At 42.9% G+C, this 22,946-nt stretch overlaps 1 protein-coding gene across 2 annotated transcripts; it reads right to left on the minus strand.

Moving 5' to 3' along the window:
- Positions 1-2,698: 2,698 nt before the first annotated feature.
- Positions 2,699-22,818, minus strand: PARP11 (poly(ADP-ribose) polymerase family member 11). 2 transcript variants are annotated; one of them, XM_080393676.1, is made up of 9 exons: positions 20,780-22,818; positions 15,210-20,718; positions 11,015-11,143; positions 10,806-10,926; positions 9,500-9,575; positions 7,881-7,953; positions 7,663-7,793; positions 3,901-4,052; positions 2,699-3,456 (listed from the first exon to the last, which is right to left on the minus strand). In XM_080393676.1, the coding sequence occupies exons 2-9, from the start codon at positions 15,243-15,245 to the stop codon at positions 3,143-3,145; spliced, it is 1,032 nt and encodes a 343-aa protein (XP_080249802.1). In that variant the 5' UTR covers positions 15,246-20,718; positions 20,780-22,818; the 3' UTR covers positions 2,699-3,142. The 2 variants fall into 2 exon arrangements, with proteins under 2 accessions (XP_080249802.1, XP_080249803.1); XM_080393677.1 differs by lacking the exons at positions 15,210-20,718; positions 20,780-22,818 and adding an exon at positions 11,780-15,199.
- Between the last annotated feature and the right edge of the window lie 128 nt (positions 22,819-22,946).

The following is a 22,946-nucleotide window of genomic DNA, read 5'->3' on the forward strand; positions in this document are numbered from 1 at the left end:
TCTTTTGCACAGTGCCTAATAATAGTCATAGTTACAACACTGATGGACATGAAGGAATTTTAAAACTGACACGCACTCATCAGAGGTACAGTCTGTATAGGCCACTGAGAAACACACCAATTACTGATGAGTCTTCTTCCTGAATATCCACCCATGTAAATTGTACAAACTCGCTTTAGTTTTCCTGCTATGATTTGTGCTGACAGATGTTTAAAAAGGATCAGAGTTGTCCTCAAACCACCAGCTGGACTGGCACCCAGTGTATTCCTGGAATTTAAGTCACTAACTCCAGCTGGTACATTATGTATCTCACATGGAGCTTGGATGTGAGAGTACTAGGACAAAGCTGTATCCTTGTGTTTCTACAGATTTCAACTTTAAAAACAGAAGTTTGTAGAAACCGCACCTGTAAATGAACTGGAATGAAGACAGACACTCTCCCAAACTGCTTTGGATGAAATGAGATCTGTTCAGCAATAATTGAGTACGCACCCATTTGAAAAAGCAAAGCTGGCACAGAAGACCACTACGATACAGAAATAGGATCAGCTCATACTGAAGCGTTGTGCCCATGAAAACGTTCTCTACAAGAATAATTTAGCAAGACAGCTTTACCTCAGTCAAGACACGTAAGAGAATGCCATGCTCCCTTGCACAGGTGGAAAAAAGAGCATAAAGTTTTGCTACATGAAATAGTAACAGAAAATAGGTTTCCTTCTCCAGAATCAGACCAAATCCTTCTCATTTCTGTAATGCTCTGTTATTATCTAGAAATTGTTTTCCTCTCTCCCTCTCGCACTGTTCCTTTAAGTCCAACTGTTTCTTGTATTGGCTACTTGTAGAGATCTGGACTTCACCTGCAATACTACTCTCTCTCCCCTTGCCAGCAAAAGGATGACTACTTCACAGATAACCTTCAGTATCAAGACCCATCAGCACAAAAACAGACAGCAGGAAGCAGAACAGTACATTAAAAGAGCAGCTGAAACTACAATTGTGCACTGATTTGGCAAGATTAAGATTGTACCATTCAATTTAAGTGAGATAAGTAATAAACAGGACACCACCACATCAACAGTTGGAAAAGGCACTAAGATCAGTACGGACGACGGTATTTTGTGTCCATGAGACACACAAAAAAAAGGGAACTTAAGTTTTCTTAACTAAAAAGATCAGTTCAGACCTGAAAAGGTATAAAAGACCAGATCAAAGGAACAGCAGCACATATGTTAGTTTCATAAAATGTACGTTCTGTAGAATACTGTATAGGAATAAAAAGGAGTCAGTAATACACAAATTCCCTGCACGCTTTGCTATTAAATATTTTACGCAATATGGGGAACAATGTGCCTTTTACACTGCTACCATAGTAGTGAATCAAACACAAATTATGCCTACAACAGTAGAACCTACAGTTCCCAACTGGGATCAAAGCACATACTTCCTGCTGCACTAAAATAGAGGAAAATGCATTTTGGCCTAAGTGGTTTAGGAACAGAAGCAAAAGGAAAACCTGCCATGAAATTACAAATACAAACAGACACCCAACTTGTGCAAGATCCATTGACAGGCAAAGATAAGAGCACTAAGGAGGAGATGTTTGCATCCTCAGTTATGATGCCAGATACACAGTCACATTCTCCTTCCAGTTCCATAGGTTTATATGATTTTGAGTGGATGTGATCATGCCAGCTGCAGTGCCTTTTAAAAACAATAGATTTAAAACATAGCCTTTGATCCAAAAAGTCCACTGACAATTCCAGGCCAGACCAATGCAGATCATTCTTTATCCACCACAGTTATATACAATTTCTATCATGATTTGTTACTGGTCATAGCCAAAGCAGCAGCTTGGAAAGGCTTCCACTTAGACCTTGTCCCTTGGTGCTCCTTAGGTTCTTTAACAAAAGAAAAGCACTAGGGACACAATTTCTTAGGGAATTATTTAACATTTTAGTGCATGTCACTGTAACAGCCCCTTCTTCAGGCTCTTCATGTAATTAGGTACTCAAGTTTTTTACCCAATTATTGTCTCTTCTGCTCTTTCTACATGTGAAAAAATATTCTTCAACTTTACAACCATACCAGTTATGAAAACCTGATCTATACAAGTGTTTCTGAAAGCTTTCTATTAAAGTGTTCAAAAATTAAAGGATGGCATCTTTTGAAATTTGCATTGTCAGTTTAACTGAATTATTTCCAGTAAAATTAGTCTAAACATTGTCCTCTGCAACAGCAAGTACATGAGCACCGAGTGCTTCTTAAACCCTGACCAGGCAAGAATCCCAGCAGCACAGACGCACGAATGCAAGTGCGTGCATATGTATACGATAACAGGCAGGCAAAAATCCTACAGGACAAGAACTCCGGAAGGTGTATGGCACTGCTGATGCCCCAGCACTGAGCTCAACAGTTACACACCAAACAACTGACCACAAGAGCTTATGGGCACCGTTTCCATCAAATCAAAAGTTCAAGTCCCAGTGCAAGGATTTTGTAATCTTGCAAGTATGTAATTGAAGCTTACAGTAAATGTACCTAAAGTTAAACATAATGGAGTCGGTAAAATTTATAGCTCCTTCATCAGTTTTCTCCAGATAGTTTGCATTCTAAACCTACTAAAAAAAAAAAAAAATAAAATTAGGCCTCCAAACAAAGCAAAGTGTACTACAGAACACAGACATACATACATATGTAGCCAAGTCCCCTGGGGTTTTGTTGTTGATTTTGTGATTGTTATGTTCTACAGACAATCTTTATAAAAGATTAGTGTCATCATAGGCATATTATGTTACAGGTAAATTGCTACCACATGAATAAATACTTGTAATACATTAAAAAAATCAGAAAATAAACCTTGCCTTTGTAAACTTACCAATGCCCAATGTATTTAAGGCTCACTAAGCAATTTCAAATTTGTAATAGTCGCTACATTTGAAAAATGCATTAGTAAAGTTTACAGATTTTTAAAAACAGCCCGACAACCTCCCTTGAATGTTTGATAGCTTCCTTCCTCCATGAACATATGCTAGCTTTTCTTTCACCTCTCTCACATTTCATGTTTTTATACTGTTATCTTTACAAAAGGAACAAAAGTATCAAAAAAAGACACAAACAATATTCTGTTCAGCTCCTTTCGAGCTTAACAAAATTCTATTAAGTACTCTGGGTAGATTTGGTTGGCATCAAAGATAACAAAGATCTTTGGGTTCCAGGTGTTATCCACACAGCTGTCATACAAGTTCACAAAACTTCCATCTTTTGAAGGAGGCCTCATGTATTTTGAATCACCACTGATATAGTCACCAGTTAGTACACGAGCAAGAAACATGACTTTATCTGGTCTATGCAGATGAGGCTTCAGATTCACACCATGAATTTGAAATGTATCTCCATGCTTCATGTCCTCTTTGCAGAAGCGACTGGAATAAGATGCATCTCTTGCGAAATAGGTCCCTTTCAAATAAAAAAAAAGTCTGGTGACATTCTTATTGTGACAGTTTAACTACTAGAGCATGGACATAGTTATCAAGATGATGAAAGATGTCTGTTCTTTTATGTTCATTAGTAATTCGATTTTTCTTTCCTAAATTGTCAGATTATAGCAACATGACCAAATATTTTTAGTGGGAATGTTTTAGTAGAGAAATTGTCTTGTCATCAACACTGCTTTGTTGGGCATCCCTTCCCCATGCTTCATGGTCTTTTCAGCCAGCTGCAGCAATTTGAATTCCTTACTGCATCTTAACTGCCTTAATTACACTTGATGTAAAAGCAGAACTATAGCAAACAGCTCTGGGATGAACACAGGGAGTACATCACAAAGAACATATTATAGGGAACACTTAACAATGTTGAACTGTTAAGATTACCAAACTGTTGTAAGTATTTTTGTCATACCTTTTCCATACACAGCAGCATGCATTCCATTTATTCTCCAGTCAAAGTTATGAATACATATTGCTTCCACAAATTCATTACTGGTGCCATGAAATAACATCTGCTCATTAATAGTTGGGACCCCTCTCTTCTTCTTTAGTTGAGCCTTTTTCCTACAGAGAACACACAACACAACGTTACAAACATCTGTACGATCATATTACGTTACTACTCTGAAAACACTGTAGAGGGAACAGACCTAAAACACACCACACTTGCCACTTTTGCAAGTGTCTAGGTGATTCTAGTTTTTAAACAGATCAGAATTCGTAAGGTACATGTTCAGAAATCACAGACTTCTAGATGCTGTGGACTATTTTCAGAAGCAAACAAAGATTAGGAATAAAGGTCTTTTATAGCAATTTTATTAACATTGTTCATTTGGCATTAGTTTCAGCATGGTCAATTTCTGCAGATACATTTTTAAATGAAAGGCATTTTTCCTCCCATTTTGTTTCCTCTACATACTTATATAGCATGGTGGGAGGAATAACATAGTGGATTATAAAGTGTAATTGCACAGGTAAACAAGCAAAAATACTAAAAATAAAATTGCCTAAATTTTTAGGTAAAGTTACTTTAATGTGATCATTTCATAATGCTTTTCTGAATTTATGGTTCACGTACTTTCTAAAAGAGCGAAGTCGTACACTGGTCTAGAGTTCTGAAAAAACCCTTATACTACAGGTAAATCTATATTACAGTCTCATGGGCAGAAGGGCATAGCACATCTTCAATTACAGCACAGATATATTTTCCATCAATCTTTAAGTGACTTTGTCAGCTGGGTTTTCCTAAGATCCATGAAGAAGTTGACTCTGAAGCTGTGTCTAAATCACCAAGCTCATAGTTACGATCCCTTGACTATCCAGACAAAAGCAAGTCGGAGCGCATCATAGCTTTGTTCTTGTCTTGTGCACCCAAATTTTCTTCCTATAAAAGCCACAAAGCATGTGGCACTGTGCCAAGTACTTTGATTTATCAAATTAAGCAACCTGCTTAGAACTGGAGTGCACACTTGAACTGGGGAAGCATTCTGAGGGCCTGCAGTTTAGATGTAGCCTGAGGAAGTCCTGTCAACCAGGTCCCAGGGAAAGAGACAGGCAGCAAAGAGTCCTTATCACATTAATGGCATTACATTGCAAATGTGCATGATTTATAAATAAGTACATTTCACAGAAGTTAAAATCTTGCAGTACTTAGCTTGAAAGATAGGTTTATTCTGGTTTATTGTCCAAAACATCTGTGCGTTTATACCGAGTCAAGGACTTGTCAGTTTCTCAGGCCCTGCCAGCAAGAGGGCTGGAGGGGCACAAGAAATTAGGAGGGGACCCAGCCAGGACAGCTGGCCCAAAGTGGCCAAAAGGATATTCCATAGCATATGACCTCATGCTCAGTATACAAACTGGGGGGGAGTTGGTGGGGAGGGGGAATCACTGCTCAGACACTGGCTGGGCATCGGTCAGTGGCTGGTGAGCAACTGTACTGTGCATCGCTTTTTTTTTCCTTGAGTTTTATTTCTCTTTTTGTTATTTCCCTTTTCATCACAATTATTATTAGTAGTATTATATTTCACTTTATTTCAATTATTAAACTGTTCATATCTCAGCCCATGGGTTTAACCTTTTTCCAGTTCTCCCCCCCATCCCACCAGGGCTAGGGGGAAGAAAGTAACCAGCTGCGTGGTACTTAATTACTGGCTGGGGTTAAACCATGACACTTGGAAACTTAATTTTTTTTCTATGTGTCTGTTTTTCACCTACAATGGCTTTCCAAACCAGCACATCACTAGAATCGCAAGGGCATCTGGGAGGTTTCACTAATCTCATTTGTGACATTTTGTGTCAGAGGCAGGGAGGTTCCAGGCCCTCAAGTTCCATTAGCAATTCAACAAAACCCAGGAGCCAAGCATTTTGAGAAAACTACCTGTGTAAGGCAACACCTCTGAGCTACGGGCTAGTGATGCTGAACACTCAAAATTTTATTAGCAGCCCTCTATTGATGGCTGCTGATCTCTGACAAAGTATGAAGGTAACCTAGAGGAACTTGTCTTGAAATAAAGGAAGAGAACAGATTTATAGAAAAGATGAATAATCAACTGTTCAAAAATGTTCTGTAACAGTTCTTCACTATCTCTGACCAGCTGATTTCATAAAACCAGTTTAAAATAGTCATTAATAGGGGAAAATTAAGAGGTAAATGTGTATTGACCACTACAACGATGCAAATAATCATTCAAGCAATGCTCAAATTCAGTCCCGAAACAAAACACTTCTCCAAAACCACAAAAGTTTAAGTAGCAATTGTTCCTCATTAGTGGAATACGCTGAGCACGCTAGGAAGGTGGTTCTGCATAATGCAGATATGCCATGCATTTTTTGTTGATTTGGAACAAAAATTGAGGAGTCCATTCTTAAAACCATTGATTTAGCACTTTCCACCAGCAGCAATAAGCTAATCTGGTAAAACAAAATTAAGTTGATCCACCACCCAGAAGGATCTCACACAGCCAACTCACTCAATGGAGAATCTAAAGCAAAACTAAACACCCAGAGACAGGCTCTTTGTACACATGCAAGCACACAGGCTGTTTCTAAAGACGCTCAGCAACCTCACTGACAAACGCTGCTTTCTGCTTCCTGTGCTCCTCTACAACTCCAAACTGCGATGCACAAACCTAAATATGCTAGACTACGATTCATTTTCTGTTACCTTCACTTTCCCACACAGGACACCAAAAGAACTTCAAGTGAATTTGAAATACTGGAATACCTACTTCTTTGTAATATACTACCAAGACGGTAATTTCTTTACTCATGTCCCTAAGCTCATCTACTCCAAGGCTTTATTTTACCCACAGCAGAAAGGCAGCTGAGCTCCAGTTGCACACACTTACTCTAACAATTTTCATTGTTACTATATTGTAGAGGGTTTTTTGAGAAAGGAAAAAACTTCTAGAGCCAAAACAACTTTTCTCCATATACTTTTATACCATTATTTAAAAATACCATAGTTTTTGATAGTTATATGGAGATACTGTAATACTCCTAACATATGAAATTCTAATTCCCATTCTCAGTTTCATACTGTGAGAATATTCTAGCACAGCATCCATAGATTCAGAGTTCTTAAACCATGAATTCTACTCACTGACCAGTCAGGAAAACTAGTACACTCTCCAAATGACATCATTTGTTAGCTCATAAACTAATCAAAAAAGGTCTTCCCCTGCCTCCCTCTGACATCTACACTGGAGACTCAAAAGACATTTGGTTTCAAGACTGCTTGCTATTCCTACCCTCAAAAATTAAAATTGGTATTAAGATGGTATAAATACACCTTTACAGAAACTTATTTATGGAAAGGTAGATGTTGAAACACAAGGCCAAGCAAATAAGCCTTAAATACTTAAACAGCTAAATATAACCAAATTTACAATTAGATTCATAGAATTGTTTAGGTTGGAGAAGACCTTTAGGATCATCGAGTCCAACCACTAACCTAGCACTGCAACGTTTTAATGCCTTTCTACAAGTATTACACTTCTGCACCTGTAGAAACTACAGAGTTTTGTAACTGGAATTTTGAATACAGATTAAAAAAAATTAAAGATGTAACACATTTTCATTAATAATAAAAGCAATTAAACATATTTCTGCTGCATGCCTTCACGATTTTCTCTGTTAACAATCCTAAGACTGTTGGTTTTAGAAATAATCTCACCTGCAAAAAAACTCCCACAAGTCTAGATTTTGTATTCTCTTAATTCTTTTAATTCGGTGACTATCCATTGTTTTTCCAAAGAGACTAGAAACTTCATTATATTCATTTGTTTTCTTTTGCAATGGAATAAGCTGGAAAAAAAGAGGTTAGCACGATTTCAGTTCGGTGCATTACTTCATTATCAAATGTTTTTGACCAACATGCATTCCAACTCTCACCTGATATGGCTCCTCAGTATTTACATTCTCCCAGTGTGAAGGCATAGGGATAGCCTCATTTTCACAGATGAAACTTCAAAGGAAGGTAAAAACACATCACATGAAAGACATGAGGCATTTTCTTCCTGTCAAAATCCTGTTCCAAACAACACAGTATGCAAAAAAAACCAACAACCAACACCCCACAGAACTTATACAAAACTACTTAGGGTTTTAATTCAAACAAAGGCTGTTGTCAGCAGGTAATGTCAAAGGCAAGAGATCTTAATTTGTATTCAGATTCTGGCTTAGTTTATTATAAATAAACCACAGCAATGAACAGTTTTAATATAAAATTATATAAAACATTAAAAAAATTATACACCATCTACCCAACAAAAGGTAGGAAGATAAATCAGAAGAGATTGTCAGAAAGGTCCGCAACATCAGGAGAGTAACACTAATTTAGAAATGCAAGAGTGTACACATAGCCTGAACATTCCAAACTATCAGGAATTACAACTAGCCTAAGCCTCTGGAAACTGAGCCCTCATTTGAGGTATTTAAAAGCATCATGTTAGAAATACACACTCGAAAATTATAGTTTAATTTCTTTTTTAAAAAAACAAAACCAAATGCTCAGAAAAGTGTTCTAAGCATATACACCATATACAAAGCAGCTCTTAAGCCTTAAAACCGGGACTAAAGGAAGGGATTTCCTGAAAGTAAAGAATGGTGTCATCACATGAAAAGAGAGTACTGAATGCAGTTATTGAAGAAACAAAAACCCAAAAGTGAATTGCCGTGTTGCTGCATGCCCTCTTCAGCAGATATCCATTGAAAAAACACACCTTCCTGAACGTCAGCGTAAAAAGATTGCTACTACATTTTTTATTACAAATGCCAAGTTTCTTTTTGAAAGTAAAAACAGACTGCAATTCAGAACTATCATAATTTTTAAGAAACTACTGGGGGGAAAAAACCCTACATATTCCATATAGTCAATTTTACCTGTGGTAGTATCACTGCATAGATCAGTTTATTGTTTACTGAGTATCAGATTTACATCAGCACAGCTTTACATCTAATGACTGATCAAATGGTAAGAAAAAAATCTAAAGCAACTAGGCTCATAAAACAATCTGGTTGTTATGATGCAATTTCTTGTAATTTCAAGTAACTTTAGAGAAAATGATCAAAACAGAGGCAAGAAAATATAACACTTTTTTGCTGTTACAATAATACTTCTAAATGATTTATGAAGTCATTATTACGATGGAACAAACTTCATTTTTTGCTGCTGCTTCTCCACAGCAATTCTGATTCAACAGGTATTTACAGCAAGGAACTCCAATGACTAAAGTCAGGCACAGCTTTAAGAACCTTGCCAAAGGATGTCAGTATTCAGTATGCCTTGCCTCTCCCACTACAAGTTCCTTACTTTCTCAGAAAAAAAGATAAAAAACAAACTAAAAATTATTTTGCCACTCTTCTACTCTGAAATGTCTTCCTTCTTGACTTCTGCTCCCACCTTGGTTCAATTGTTTGATGCAAAAAGTAAATAAATATATTTTTGTTTCATTTTACTTAGAAGAATCAGGAATAACATAAAATAAGGAGTCTTCCTTTTATTTCCTTACCTGAAAGCACTGATAGAAAAGGGAGCTCGCTTTATTGGACGTTGCTTAAGGGTTGTTAGGTTGGTTTGTTTCATAACTGAGAATAAAAGAAGAATTAAGGTGAATGTTTCTGGAATTCATCTACAGTATATGAAACATTTAAGTGTCATTTTTAAAATTAACATTACTACACTCACAGTTGCTTGACAGGAATTCCCATTTCAACAACTAACAAATCAGCATTTTCAATAAATGTTTCTAAATAGTTGCCTCAGAACCACTGTCATTTATACAAGTTGGCAAAATGTGCAAATATTACACAAACAAAATGCACATTCAGCCCCCACTAGATCCCTGGCAAAACCCCCACTGACTTTAATACAACTAGGATGACAAAGCATATTAACATTCTTAATGCAAGACACCATGACCTACAAACGATAACATAAATCAGTCTTTAGTATTTGCACTTAGTGGTTTTATTCCAGATGCAAAACAAAAAGTTTTTTTAAACAGACATTTCAACACGTGAAAACATGAACCTCCTTATACTGTTACATACAAATTTACTCCTAGTAAATCACTGTTTTACTCAGTTCCCACTTTCTGTATTTGAAATATTATTTTCTTTGATTGGAAAGAGGCTTCTATTTAAGCATATAGCCATTACATAATTTAATCAGAAAATAAACAATCTGTGAATGGAAATGTTAAAGAAAAAAAAAAAGAGAGGTCATTAGAAGACACTTTTGAACAAATGACAAATTAATTTATAGTTAGCTACTTACGTTGTAAATTACAGAATATTACAGGATTCTAATTATGCTATAAGTGAGGCCTTTACAATCTACCAGAAAATCTCTTTGCCTGTCTCCCTGTTATTCTGACAACAAAATTGGCTTCAACTACCTGCTGAACTATTAAATCACTCTGATGCCAGTATATTGCAGAAAACTTCCTTCACATCAATGTTTCTTATAAAGATTCTGAATGGAAGAGGTTTTTCAAGTTTACAAGCAGTTGAATGTTAAAGAAAAAAGGTTCAAACATTCCAGTCCCATAGACGTATGCTATATGCCACTAGGCCTGAGGGAAGTGGCAGTAACATGGAGTGCTACTAAAAAAGACATGCTACTTTTTATTAATAAACTATACTAGAAAATGTAACAGAGCAGCTGCTTCTAAAAACTCCTATCCAGTAAAGACAACCTCTGCCATCACAAGTTTTTGCATGGGATATGAGGACAATAATTTGCTGAATGATCAAGTGAACTGGTGTATCAAACACCTTCTATTATTTAAATTTACTTTATGAAAAGATACATACCTGAGAAGTCTAGCGTGTAGTTAAATTTTGATGTAGTAAAAGAAACAGAACCATGTGGGTTTGTTCGGAAGCTCCTTTCAATATCTTCACTGCTAACAGAGCAATGACTGTTTGAATCAGTCTTCAAAATAAATGAAAAAGCACATTTAGACAAATTCAGCAATAGCTAATTTGGTGTATTGAAATGATCACAGTTAATATGTATTTACCTGAAACATATGCCATTTACCACACTCAGCCAAATAAAACCAACCCCACTGGGTATCAGAGGTATCCATCTCTTCAACTGAACTTTCCATCTTTGGCAAAAAATCTTCTGATGTTCTCTGAAGCATTTCCTGAAACATTCACACATATACACAAAAAAAGTATTGATACTATTCACAAAAAATGCATTATTTGAGAAATTCATAAAAAAGAAAAATAAAGTGATTTTGCTATGCTTAAAAAAAAAGAAAGCCTGGCAGGTGGAAGGCAAATTTATCTTCTCTTGTTCAGAGAAAAATTGTCAATTTGCTACTTATCCAGTATTATCCTTTAAGTATTTTCAAAACTCTCGAATGTCTGAAAGTGTGCCAGTAATACACAAAGGCAAGAGCTATAGGCTTTATCAGATCCAAGAAAGGTGCTAAATTTCATACTGATGGTCACATAAGCACAGCCATTCATATATGCCCAACAGGCTCAGAGTTTCATACCACTCAGGAATGAGGTGCTGAGGTTACACCTAATGTTTAATGAAAACATCTACTAGGTACTCATCAACAGTGAACAAATTAGACTGGATATCAGAAGTTGTTAGGAAAAGATTAAAAAACTAAGACAAAAACCATAATTATTTAACTGTGCAAGTCCGCAATGCATTATTCCTCAACCCTGCGTGAAGGTTTGTTTCCCCACTGATGCACCCACTTAAAAATGATACAGTAAAACTACTGATACTCTGTGTTTATAATTTCAGAGAAGGTTCTCACCGACAGCCAGAGTGACTTCCACACAAGCAGTGACTACCATAGTTGGGGTACTGCAGGATGGAAGAAAAAGGTCTGAAGAAAGGACACAGCAGAGGTCTACAAAATCATGACAAAACCCAATAAGGCATAATAAATCACATTTTCTTCCAACATAAGAAGGAGACGCTTATCACAGGTTGCACGTGTCAATTTCGTAACAAGTGAAAGAGACACTTCTTCATAAAACAGGTGGCAGTCTGCAGAATTCAGCAGCTAGACAAGTTCAAGCCTACGAAGAGCTAGGCTGGAATACCGTTGCAGTCCCTGAGATATTTCAGCTGCTTCTTCATTCATCAATTAAATCCTGAAAACTTTGAAAACACTTGACTCTACTTGCATGCATCTCCTAATATGTCAACTCTTTCTGCCATCCCCAGCTCCCAACCCCCAAGCAAAAAATTCTAAGTAGTTTGGGGGGAATCTTTCAGGGAGAGAAGCTTGCCCTACTCCCAGAAAAGGTCAGCAATTCATCCACTCTTAACTGCTTAACTAAGGCTGGCACTCTTCCCAACGATTTCCTCAACTTAACTTTTGCTTCCAAGAAGTAGAACAACACCCTTCAGCACGAGCAAATCAAACAATGTCCACTTAATATCCTGTATGCTTCAGTTGTTTCCTGGACGCATCAACCCAGAAAAAAAGTAGAGACCTGAAGAAGGCAAATACTGGAGACTAGTAGGCACCGTCTGGCCAATGCTACTGGGACAGGAGTTGGGAGCAGAAGACACTTCTTCTAGCACTACCCTTCCCTCTTGTCTTTCCCAAGCTAGCCCCCTGTGTTTGTTTGAAGAGCAATTCCAGAAACCTCTTTGTGGTAATAGCTAGGGACTGTATTTTAATCATCAAAAGCTCCAAAGGGCTACAAAAATCCAGATGCTTCGAAAACAGAGGAATCAGACATGGAACTCCGCATCACCTCTAAACTGCGGAATCTGAGTGTAAATCTACTTTGGTACAAATGGAAGCCTACGCAAGGCTACATACATGGCTGCCTCAAGTTCAAGCGCAACTACACTGAAGATACAACAGCTGCACGAAAAAATACTTTGAAAGAGGTAAGAAAACTGTTCTCTATTTCAGAGGGCATCTGCCAAGATCCCTTCTATTCCTCACAGCAATGCAGTCACAGAGCCTATAGTTGTTGGATGTTAAAGCACTGTCGCAGCATAAGCAAGACTAGGTGGCTGCAACAAGGCTTTTACCATCCCATACCAGGTTAACTTCAATAAGTAATTACCGTGTTTTGCCCCAGCACAACCACCAATCCCTCACAAAGTTTCAAAAGTTCATCTACTGTCTGTGCTGTTTCTTCACCTTCTTCAGGCCAGCCCACCCTGCTTCTCGCCTCTGCGGCATCCAGATTCCTCCTTCTCCGCGCTCCTCTTCCAGTCAGCCACTCCTCATTCAGGCCCCCTGCTTCTTCCAGAGCCTCTCCTTATCTCGCCTACATCCAGCACACACACTCTCTCCTTCCTCTGCTTCTTCCAGGTCTCTTTTCACCCAGTCTCATCTTCATACCCCCCAGAGCTAATTAACTACTTAGCAGGAACCAGCCACAGCTGCACATTATCCACGTCAGCCAACCCACCGCCCCTGAAGCCAGCCCACAGCTGTTACGTTATCAATGTTAATTAAGTGCCTTCATTCCTCTACAAACACAACTGGCCAGCATCTATTGATGATACTTTTTGCCTTCAACTTGAATATTTGGCTGTGTTCTCTAGTACAGAGAGAAGGCCGAGAGAGTTTACACTTTTTTTTAAAGCTAAAAGTAAAGCAGTTCAGGCTTTTTGGTAACATTTAGTTTCCTCATATTCCCTCTGAAACCGCCAGACCTCGTCCATCCCAACATTAGTTCTGGATCTTGAATCTGACTAATCAAATCAGTAATGCCTTTCGAACAAGTTAAAACCAGAGAACGCATGTTTTCATATGTGCCACATCAATACACTTGCATTCCTCTGGGTGCAACGCAGCCTCCAGAATAAACCATCTACTAAGGAGATGGTTTCACAAAAACTTTCAAAAACGTTACATTCAATCCACATGCATTACCCTAGTCACAAAGTCCAGGGTAAGAAGGTAGATTCCAAGATACTTAGAAGTATGGAAGAATGATTCAAAGACATGAACACACAAAGCCATAAAACCAAGAGAGCTTGTTCTCAAGGGTGATACAAATCCAAAATGCTTGAAGGAAATTGCTCAACTGATGAATTTAAAATGAAACCCACACCATTTATAAGGAACAGGTTGCTTTTTGTCCCAAGAATGCTGAATGCACGCACAGTGAGCAGAAAAAGCTCAGTTTTTTTCTGGATGACAGGATGTCAACTGTCAAAGATGCAGCAATAAGAATGTAATTAGCAGTGCTATCCCTAACAGAAGGCCTCTCAACTCCCATTATTAGCATTGTTTTTACTGGTCCAGGAGTTACCAGAACAGCTCAAATTAACCACAATTACTCTGACAGCAAAAACATCCTTCTAAATAGAATGAATGCTCATTGTATGTTGTGCTGTGACTGAATGGCTTTACCACCACTGCTAATGCATGGCCTCATTTTTCAAGAGGTACAGTTTAAAGTTTGAATGACAAACACGCTTTACAGTGTGCAGAATCACAGAACGGTTTGGGCTGGAAGGGAAATTTAAAGATCACCTAGCTCAATCCCCCCACCACGGGCAGCGACACCTTCTACTAGCCAGGTCGCTCAAAGCTCCATCCAACAACACTTCCAGGGATGGGGCAACCACAACTTCTCGGGGCAACCTGCTCCAGCGCCTCAGCACCCGCATAGCAGCAAATCCAGAGGCACACCGCGGGGCCAGCCTGCCTGCTCCCACCGGGCAGATGGTGCTTGCTGCCAAAGCCCTACCAACAGCAACTGTTCACAGGCCGCTGCTGGGCCCACTGGCAGCACCAAGGGACTCCCCGGCTCTTCCTCAGCGAAGGCTGCGCCTCAGCGGGGGCTCGGCCGAGGTCAGCGCCAGGGCCAACGGGGCAGCCAGGCGCGGCCTGAGCGCCAGCGCGGGGCACCCGGCCAGCGGCCTCCGCTGTGCCGCCGCTCACCGCCCCGCGCTGCGGGGGCCCGCCGCTCCGGCCCCCCCGAGCCCCGCAGCTGAGCCCGTCGGGGCTCAGGGACACGGCGGGGCGCTCGACCTCAGCGCAGCACCCGCCCCCCTGCGGCTGGGCCGCAAGCCCCCGAAAGACGGAGGCCTCAGCCCCCCCCACAACCTGCCGGCCGGCGGGGCGGGGCGGCAGGGCGGGGCAGCGGCCTGCGGGGCGCGCCGGCTGCGGAGACGGGCTGAGGAGAGGAGGAGAAAGCCGAAAGGAACGGCCGTTTGCCCCGTCCCTGTCCTGTCCCCGTCCCCCTCCCGCCCGCACTCACCGCATCGGCCGCCCCCCCGGGGCTCGCTCCCCACATACCGCTCAGGGGGCGGGGGGAAGGGGGGGGGAGGGGGGGGGGAGCCTGTAGGGGGGCGGTGAGCGGGGCGCGTCACCGCTCGGCCTCCGGGCGCTTCCGTTATCGGTGGCAGAAGAAAGAGGCGGGGCAACAGCTTTTATAGGACGCGCGCGATAGGGCCATTACGTAAAGGGGTGTGGCCTTGTAGGCAAATGAGAGACGGGGTGGGAGGGGCTGGAGCCTCTGGCGCGCCGCTGGCAGGATGGGTACCGAGTACCGGGCACAGCTGCGAGCCGCTCGTCCGCCGTAGCTGCCGCCTGCCAGCCGTGCGGGCTCCTGCAGCCTTTCCGATGCCGCGCGGTGTGGGTCGTTCCGGTGGCGCCGGGCTCCAGCGCATCATCCCTCGAGGCTCCGGACCCCGCCGCTTCGAGTTTTAGTGCTTCTGTTTGTCGGTTGTCCTCCTGGGCAGCAATGCGCCTCTGCTTTACCAAGGAACTTTGACAGCTCGTAATTTTCTTGTGAGCTGTATGCGTGTAATTCTGTACTGAGAGCGTTTTAAAGAGCTGGTCCCGTGTCAGCACCGGGCAGGGCAACAGAAGTGACCGTTCACACCAGGCATGAGGTGCAATTCCCTGATGTGAAGAGGGAGTAAGAACTGCAGCCTGTTGCAGGTGTTTAATTGCGCCTTCAGGGCCCCCGGGCAGCGTTGTGCGCAGCTGAGGTCCAGAGGCAGCTCCAGGGCTGCATAACATGAGAGGCCGTAGCGGTGGATGTGGCTCACCCCGGCCTTTCGGTGCAGGGGCTCGGGGATGGGAGCTGCCGCATGGGAAAGCGGGCAGTGGTGCCTGCTAAAGCCATCTGCAGCCAGACTGTGGGCTGGTCACTTAAAAAACCCAGGCAGTTCTCATAAAGGGGTGCAAAGCCGTGACAGCGCATCCTGCTGTGTGAAGGGTGTTCGCTGAGCAGCAATGCCAAAAACAGCCCCGGTGAACTGAAAGTTTCTTGGATTCTGAGGGTGTCCTGGTTTCAGCTGGGATAGAGTTAATTTTCTTCTTAGTAGGTAGTCCAGTGCTGTGTTTTGGCTCTGACCTGAGAACAATGTTGACAGGACACTGATGTTCTTAGCTGTTGCTGGGTGATGATTATAATAAATCAAGGACTTTTCAGTTCCTTGGGCCCTGCCAGTGAGAGGGCTGGAGGGGCATGGGAAATTGGGAAGGGACACAGCTGGGACAGGTGACCCGAACTAGCCAAAGGGGTATTCCATACACATGGCATCATGCTGAGTATATAAACTGGGGGAAGAAGAAGGAAGGGGGGGACATCTGGCATTATGGCGTTTATCTTCCCAAGTAACAGTTACGTGTGACGGAGCCTGGCTTTTCTGGGGATGGCTGAACACCTGCCTGCCCGTGGGAAGTGGTGAATGAATTACTTACTTTGCTTGCGTGGCTTTTGCTTTACCTATTAAATTGTTCTTATCTCAACCCTGGAGTTTTACATTCCTTTCCAATCCTCTTTCCCATCCCTCTGGGTGGGGGGCAGTGAGCAAGCGGCTGTGTGGTGCTTGGTTGCTGGCTGGGGTTAAACCGTGACAGTGTGAGGCAGGATGCATGTCCAGATTCTGGCTGGGCTGACCTTGCCTACAAATGCAGAGTTAGGAAAGGGTTTTTTTTCTGAGTTAAAAAGTTAGGCGGCCTGCGGTGAATTACTGGGGGTATTTCACTGGTGTGAACGGGGTGCTTCTGGAATAAAGTGGTTTGCTGGAAGCAGGGATGTTTTTCTCCAGCTGTGATACTTGTATGGGCATTGTTGGAAAGCACAGGAAGATTGTGGGGATGTATCCCACTGGTGCCGCCTTGCTTTATGAACCTGTAAGTGGGATAGGAGTAAGGGAAGATTCAGTTTCTGCCTTGGCTGTTGCAGAATGTCTGTTGAACATCTCTTTTTGCTTGAAAAGATGCTGGCAGTGCTTTATGCCTAATGTGGGCCTCTTTGAATCATCTATTGTTATTACTGCTTGTGTATTTTTAAAATAATGATGAGGCTTTTTGCAGAATTTCTAAGTGTATCTGAAGTTACGGAAGCCCAACATACAGCTGTCTAGCAGCCAAAAGTTTTAGAGGTTTCTGCTGCTATGCCTTGAAGTGTTGAGATCTATGTTGTGTTTCTTCCCTTTCTTTGTATGTTTAAACTGATAACAACAGAACATAAGCCTCTCTTTTGCGATAATATCTTAGTTCCAGTGAAAATATAGCTTGTTAGTATGACTATTCTCAGGAAGCTACATGCTAATGCCAGACTCTTCACAGCAACAAGAAGTTAAAAACCTTTTAAATCCAAAGATTTCTGTAGCTATGTACTGTGTACAGCCTGTCTGGAGAAGACTTAATTGCATTTATTGATTATCATGAGCCTCTACTTCAAGCATCAAAAAGGCGGAAACTGGAGAGGTTTGGCCGCGTGGCTTGAGTTGCAGACACATTTTTGCAGGGAATGGTCAAAGGGAAGTGAAAAAGAGAACTCCCTGGTACTGCCTGATGTATAAATCGTAGGATCACAGAAGGGTCTAGGTTTGAAAGGACTCCTGAGGTTCTTCAATCCAGTCTCCTTATCAAAGGAAGCCTAAATTCAAATCTAGATTAGACTGCTCAGTTCCTCATCCAGCCATTTTTTTTCCCCAGGCATATCTGTTGAATTGTTTTCAGGGGCACAAGGTCTTTTTTCCTTTTTTCCAGGCAGAATTTCCCATGCTGCAGCTAGTGCGCATTGCCTCTTGTCCTTTCACTGTAATCCTATAAGGTGAGTGCCCTCCCTCTTCCTTCTGATGCCGTTCCCTGGATAGGGAAATAATGAGTACAGTGCCCCCAAGCCACTGAAAATTAGAGGGAGGGAAATGACAGTCAGTACCATAACATAATGCCTCTTTAATTGTATTGGTCAGGCGATTAAAAGAGGATTCAGGTTGGAACGCACCCTGGTCATCCAGCCCAACCTCCTGCTTAAAGCAGGATCAGCTATGAGATCAGGTCAGCTTGTTCACATCTCTGTCCAGTCAGGTCTTGAAACCTGCAAGGATCCAGACTGCACAGCCTCTCTGGCCAGCCTCTTCCGGTGCTTGATGTTTGGCTGTCATCATGGTGAAGAAGTTTTCCCCATACCTCTTTGTACCTCTCATTACAGCTTAAGCCTTCTGTCTCTTCTCCTACCACCATGCACCACTGTGAAAAGCCTGGCCTGGTCTTCTTGATAACCTCTGTAGTAGGTACTGGAAGACTGCAGTTAGCTCATCCCACCTGAGCCTTTTCTTCAGGCTAAATAAGACAAGTCCATCAGTTTCTCCTCACAGGGCAAGAGCTCCAGCCTCCTGACTGTCTTGGTGGTCCTCTGCTGAACTTGCTGCAGTTGATCAGTGCCATTCTTGTAATGGGCCCTAAACTGGATGCGCTATTCCAGCTGGATGTTTAACAAATGCTGGTAATCCTTTCCTTTGAACTACTGGGTAGGGTCCTGCTATTTTACAGCCAAGGATGCAGCTGGCTCACGCTGCTGCCAGGGCACGCTGCTGGCTTACATCCAGCTTTCCATCCAGGATCATGAGTCTTGCAGAAAAGCTGCTCCCCATCTAGTAATTTCCTAACCTGTATTGTTGCCAGGGGTTATTTCTTCCCAGGTGCATACAAAACTTTAGTTTTGTCCTTGTTCAGTTTCACAAGGTTCCTCTAAGCCCATTTCTCCAGCTTGTCTATGACCTTCTGAATAGCAGCTCTCTGCCCTTGAATGTATCCACTAGCACAAGGAAGGTAAATTGCCATTATACATTCTCCTACAGGGAAAAGTCGGTGAGTCTTTGGTATTTGCCATTTCACAGTAGATTAATTTTTAATATGCAATGTAACGATGCATTCATGCAATTGACTGACAATGTAAATGATAATGAAATATAATTCTGTCAGCATTAACTGGCAAAAAAAACAAACAACCAAAAAAGGACCAAAATATAAATATATGTGCCAAAAAATCATAACAATATGATAACTGTGCCATAGGGGGGAAAAAATGAAGTGTTTTGCCATTTTGCAGAAAAAGAAGATTTTGTGATGGGCATATATATTGCAGCATAAAGGAAATTGTAGGATGCATGTGAAGCCTGTGGTATCCACGAACTTGTACATGTACAAATACAGTTGTCCAGAGGCAAGAGAGGAGAATGAGGAGATATTCTACCTATTACAGAGCATCACATTTGGAGGCAGTGGCTGTCCACCTCAAACATGGCATTGGTCTTGATATATAGAAGAAGCTGTAGAAGCAACAATTGTGTATTCTTTCCTTGAAAGCCTGCATCATCTTGATTTGTTGTTCAAGGAGCTGTTAGATGTGTTACGTGGTCTTTCTTAACCTGACTTTCCTGCATCCTTCTGTTTTCTAGAAGATACTCTTCTAGTCCTGTTCGTGCTGTGCTTTCCCCAGGTATGCCTATTCTGCAGTCTCTGAAGTGGAAAAGGTCTGGGAACATTCTTTGATGCTTTTTTTTGGTGATACTCACTGAAAGCTGTGGTCTGCTACGTCTGTTCTATCCCTTAATCATGGAGAACAGAGGCCACAGCCAAGGGACTTCTTTGTCTCTTTCCGCATTTCTTTCCTATTCCTAGGTGTCCTTTATTCCACCACCACCCCACACACCCCCGGGTTGTCTCACTTTCATACCAAATACTTCGTCATTACTTGGTTGTTTGAAATTGTCAGTTGCCTTTCTCCTTTTATGTATAGACTGAGCTTCAGCATCTCAGTCTGTCTTCTTTTTTGAACGGAAGATGGGTCCAGGAAGTTCCCAAACCTTCAGCTGACATTAAGAGAACTTAAATGCAAATAGATGCACTTGTAGCACAGGCAGAAAGGCAGAGAGCTGGAAGGCGCTTTTTTTGTTTGTTTTTTCCTCTAGAGAAGGACATAGCAGAGCCCAGGGGAACCACAACACCTTGATATTTGGACTCATTTTGGACTCCCACCTTTTCTAGGCTAACACAGCCATGTATCGCTAACTGCAACATTGCATAATGACATTGAGGCCCGAGCCAAACAGCCAAAACACAGAGAACAAGATAACCTCAAAGCCAGTGAGTCTGCCAGCACCAGCGTGGTTTCTCAGATGTGACACAAACAGCTGAATGGGGCTGGTTCTCACTGACCCTGCAGCGCTGCTCCCTGTGTGTTTTTCTAATGACTAAACTTTGCTCATCACCATACTTCTCTTACAGTCTGTGTACTATATACATAGTTCTTCTGTGCTCCAGTGGTACATGTCATGCCTGCACTGGACTCCATCAACCTGACATTTCAATATAAAGGTTAGTTCTATGCATAAAGAAGAAGAGGCTTTCCTATAACCTGATGCACTACTCTCCTACCATTCATTGCAACCTAGAAAAGGATGCAGGGATTACTTGCAACCTTGTTCAATGACTGGAGATGGCATTCCTGTCCACCCCACCTTTTAGTGAACAACACATAGGGAATTCAATGACTGGAGATGGCATTCCTGTCCACCCCACCTTTTAGTGAACAACACATAGGGAATGGCTTTTTTGTGCAGCCTCTCCATCTCTTTGCTCCCTGTGCTGGGCTAAGGTTATCTCTGAGGAGAGAAAAAAAAATTGTGGAACACTTTTGTTCCCAGTTACATTGGGCAGCAGAAGCAGCTGTCAGTAGTTTCTTCTGTGTCTGGGGGATGTAGTGAGCAAGACTGAGATGATCAGAGAAAATCCCACATGGTGTGCTGTGGGATTGGGTTGTGGTTGTCTGGGAAATCTGGAGAGGATAGTCATCCCTAAAAAGAAGCAGCAAAATTACATCCTACATCTCTGTGTATCCTCATGTTGTCTCTTCCCACCAGCACTCAAATGATGTATAAGAATGTACTTGGTCTGACTGAGATAGAGTTTATTTTCTTTGTAGCAGCCTGTATGGTGCTGTGTTTTGAATTTGTTCCTAAACCAGCCTTGATAACGCAGCTCTGTGTTGGCTGTTGCTGAGCTGTACTTGCACAGCATCAAGACTTTCTCTTTTCCCCTTCAGCTTCCCCCAGCAAGCAAGGGGTACGCAAGAATTTGGAAAGGACACAAGCAGGATAGCTGACCCAAACTGACACAAGTGCCATATAACATCATGCTCAGTGGAAAAAAATGAGATGAGAGGGATTTTGGGACCGTAGCCATTGCTCAGAGACTGGCCGGGCACCAGTCGACCCGAGAGCTTTCTTGCTTTTGCTTTCCTTATCCTGCTGGGGTGGGAGAGGGAGTGAGTGAGATACTGCGTGATGCTTAGCTGCGAGTGGGGGTCAGCCCACCACCAAATGGGAAAAGGACACCTCCAGGATCTCTCTGCTGTACACACAGCCAGGCTTTCACACTGCTACAGCATGTTGCCGCACTCCGATGTGCATGTGCATCCCAGCATTTGGTCTAATCAACTTGCTGCATCACCCCACTGTTTCCCCCTGGACAACACTGGTGCTATGAATTGTCAAGGGATGCATCATAGCTAGGTGAGCCTGAACCACCGCCAAGAGGAAACGGTGTGTGACACTGGCTGGAGGCTTCCTTCTACAGGGCACAGAGGCACCCATCTACTGACCTTACTTGCTACCTCACACGATCTGTTCCTTGCGCAGAGGTTGGACTGAGATTGTTGCAGAGAGCTCTAAGGTATGTCTGGACTTCGGCCTGCTCATCCGTATGTGCACCACTGATACTGTCAAGGGAGACCTTAACAAACCAAGTGCGGCTGCAGGGCGCTGGAGCCCAGGTGCTGTTCTCCTTGGTCATGCCAGTGGAGAGGGAAGGCTTGGCCAGGAGGGCCCCCACCCTGTGGGTTAAGGCCTGACCGCACGGCCAGTGTTGCGGGCAGAGCTTTGGCTTTTCTGACCACGGCCCCCCGTGAGGAACAGGAGAGCTGTGGAGGCACAGGATGCCGCACAGGGGTGCAGCAGGCGCTTGCTTCCCAGCGGCCCTTCCAGCCTAACTGGGGGCGCTTGAGCCTGGGTTCGTCAGGGGATGGTGACCAAAGCCTGGAGAGAAGGGGAGGCACGGGGAGCAGGGGGGGAGCGCCGGGTGTAACGGGTGCCCACGCTTTAGTTGGGGAGCTGCAAGGGGGGAGCCGGGGCTGGCCACGGCACAGGCAACGCCATCAGCGGCCAGGGTGCGCTCCCACTGCGGGGGGGGTGGGGGGCAGAGCAGGTGCCCTCACAGCAGGGTCCACCGACTGTCCCGGCCAAGGCAGGGTAATGAATCACATCATGGTCCATCCAGAGAGCCCAGTCAGGACAAGTAGGAGATGGGATCACCATGTCAGGGCCTGAAGTGCATCCCTCTTCCAGGAGTTTAGTTGGCTAAGTTGGAGTTTAGGTGGCTGAGTCCAAGTCCACCTCCTTTGCTGGCAAGAGCTCTTGGGAAGAAAGCTAGGAGGAGCGTGGGCCTGTCCCTCCTTTCTCTTGGGAACTGTTTTTAAGCAGCGGCCTTGCCACAGGCTCCTGCCTGTGCTGTATCGCAGCTGTGTAGCAGCACTGTCTATGGCTGATCTTGTACCTGCACAGCCTGGACCCTGACCTGGCTGACCCTGGGTCTGCCTCGTCACTACGGATTTGCTGGGGGATTGCTGGCTGCATGTGACCTGCTGTCTTTGGCACTCATCGTGACCTGGGCTTGCCATTCTGCATTCTGG

This window comes from Falco punctatus (genome assembly GCF_963210335.1).
Source record: "Falco punctatus genome assembly, chromosome: 6".
Lineage (NCBI taxonomy): Eukaryota > Metazoa > Chordata > Aves > Falconiformes > Falconidae > Falco > Falco punctatus.

Excerpts from the sequence above, each read along its gene's own strand:
- PARP11 (XM_080393676.1), bottom strand. The coding sequence starts at position 15,245 with ATGTGGGGAGCGAGCCCCGGGGGGGCGGCCGATGCG. Across the intron at positions 9,576-10,805 it reads CTACACGCTAGACTTCTCAG|TTATGAAACAAACCAACCTA; the intron begins GTATGTATCTTT and ends TTTTATTCTCAG. Across the intron at positions 7,954-9,499 it reads TTTTCTATCAGTGCTTTCAG|TTTCATCTGTGAAAATGAGG; the intron begins GTAAGGAAATAA and ends CTTCCTTTGAAG.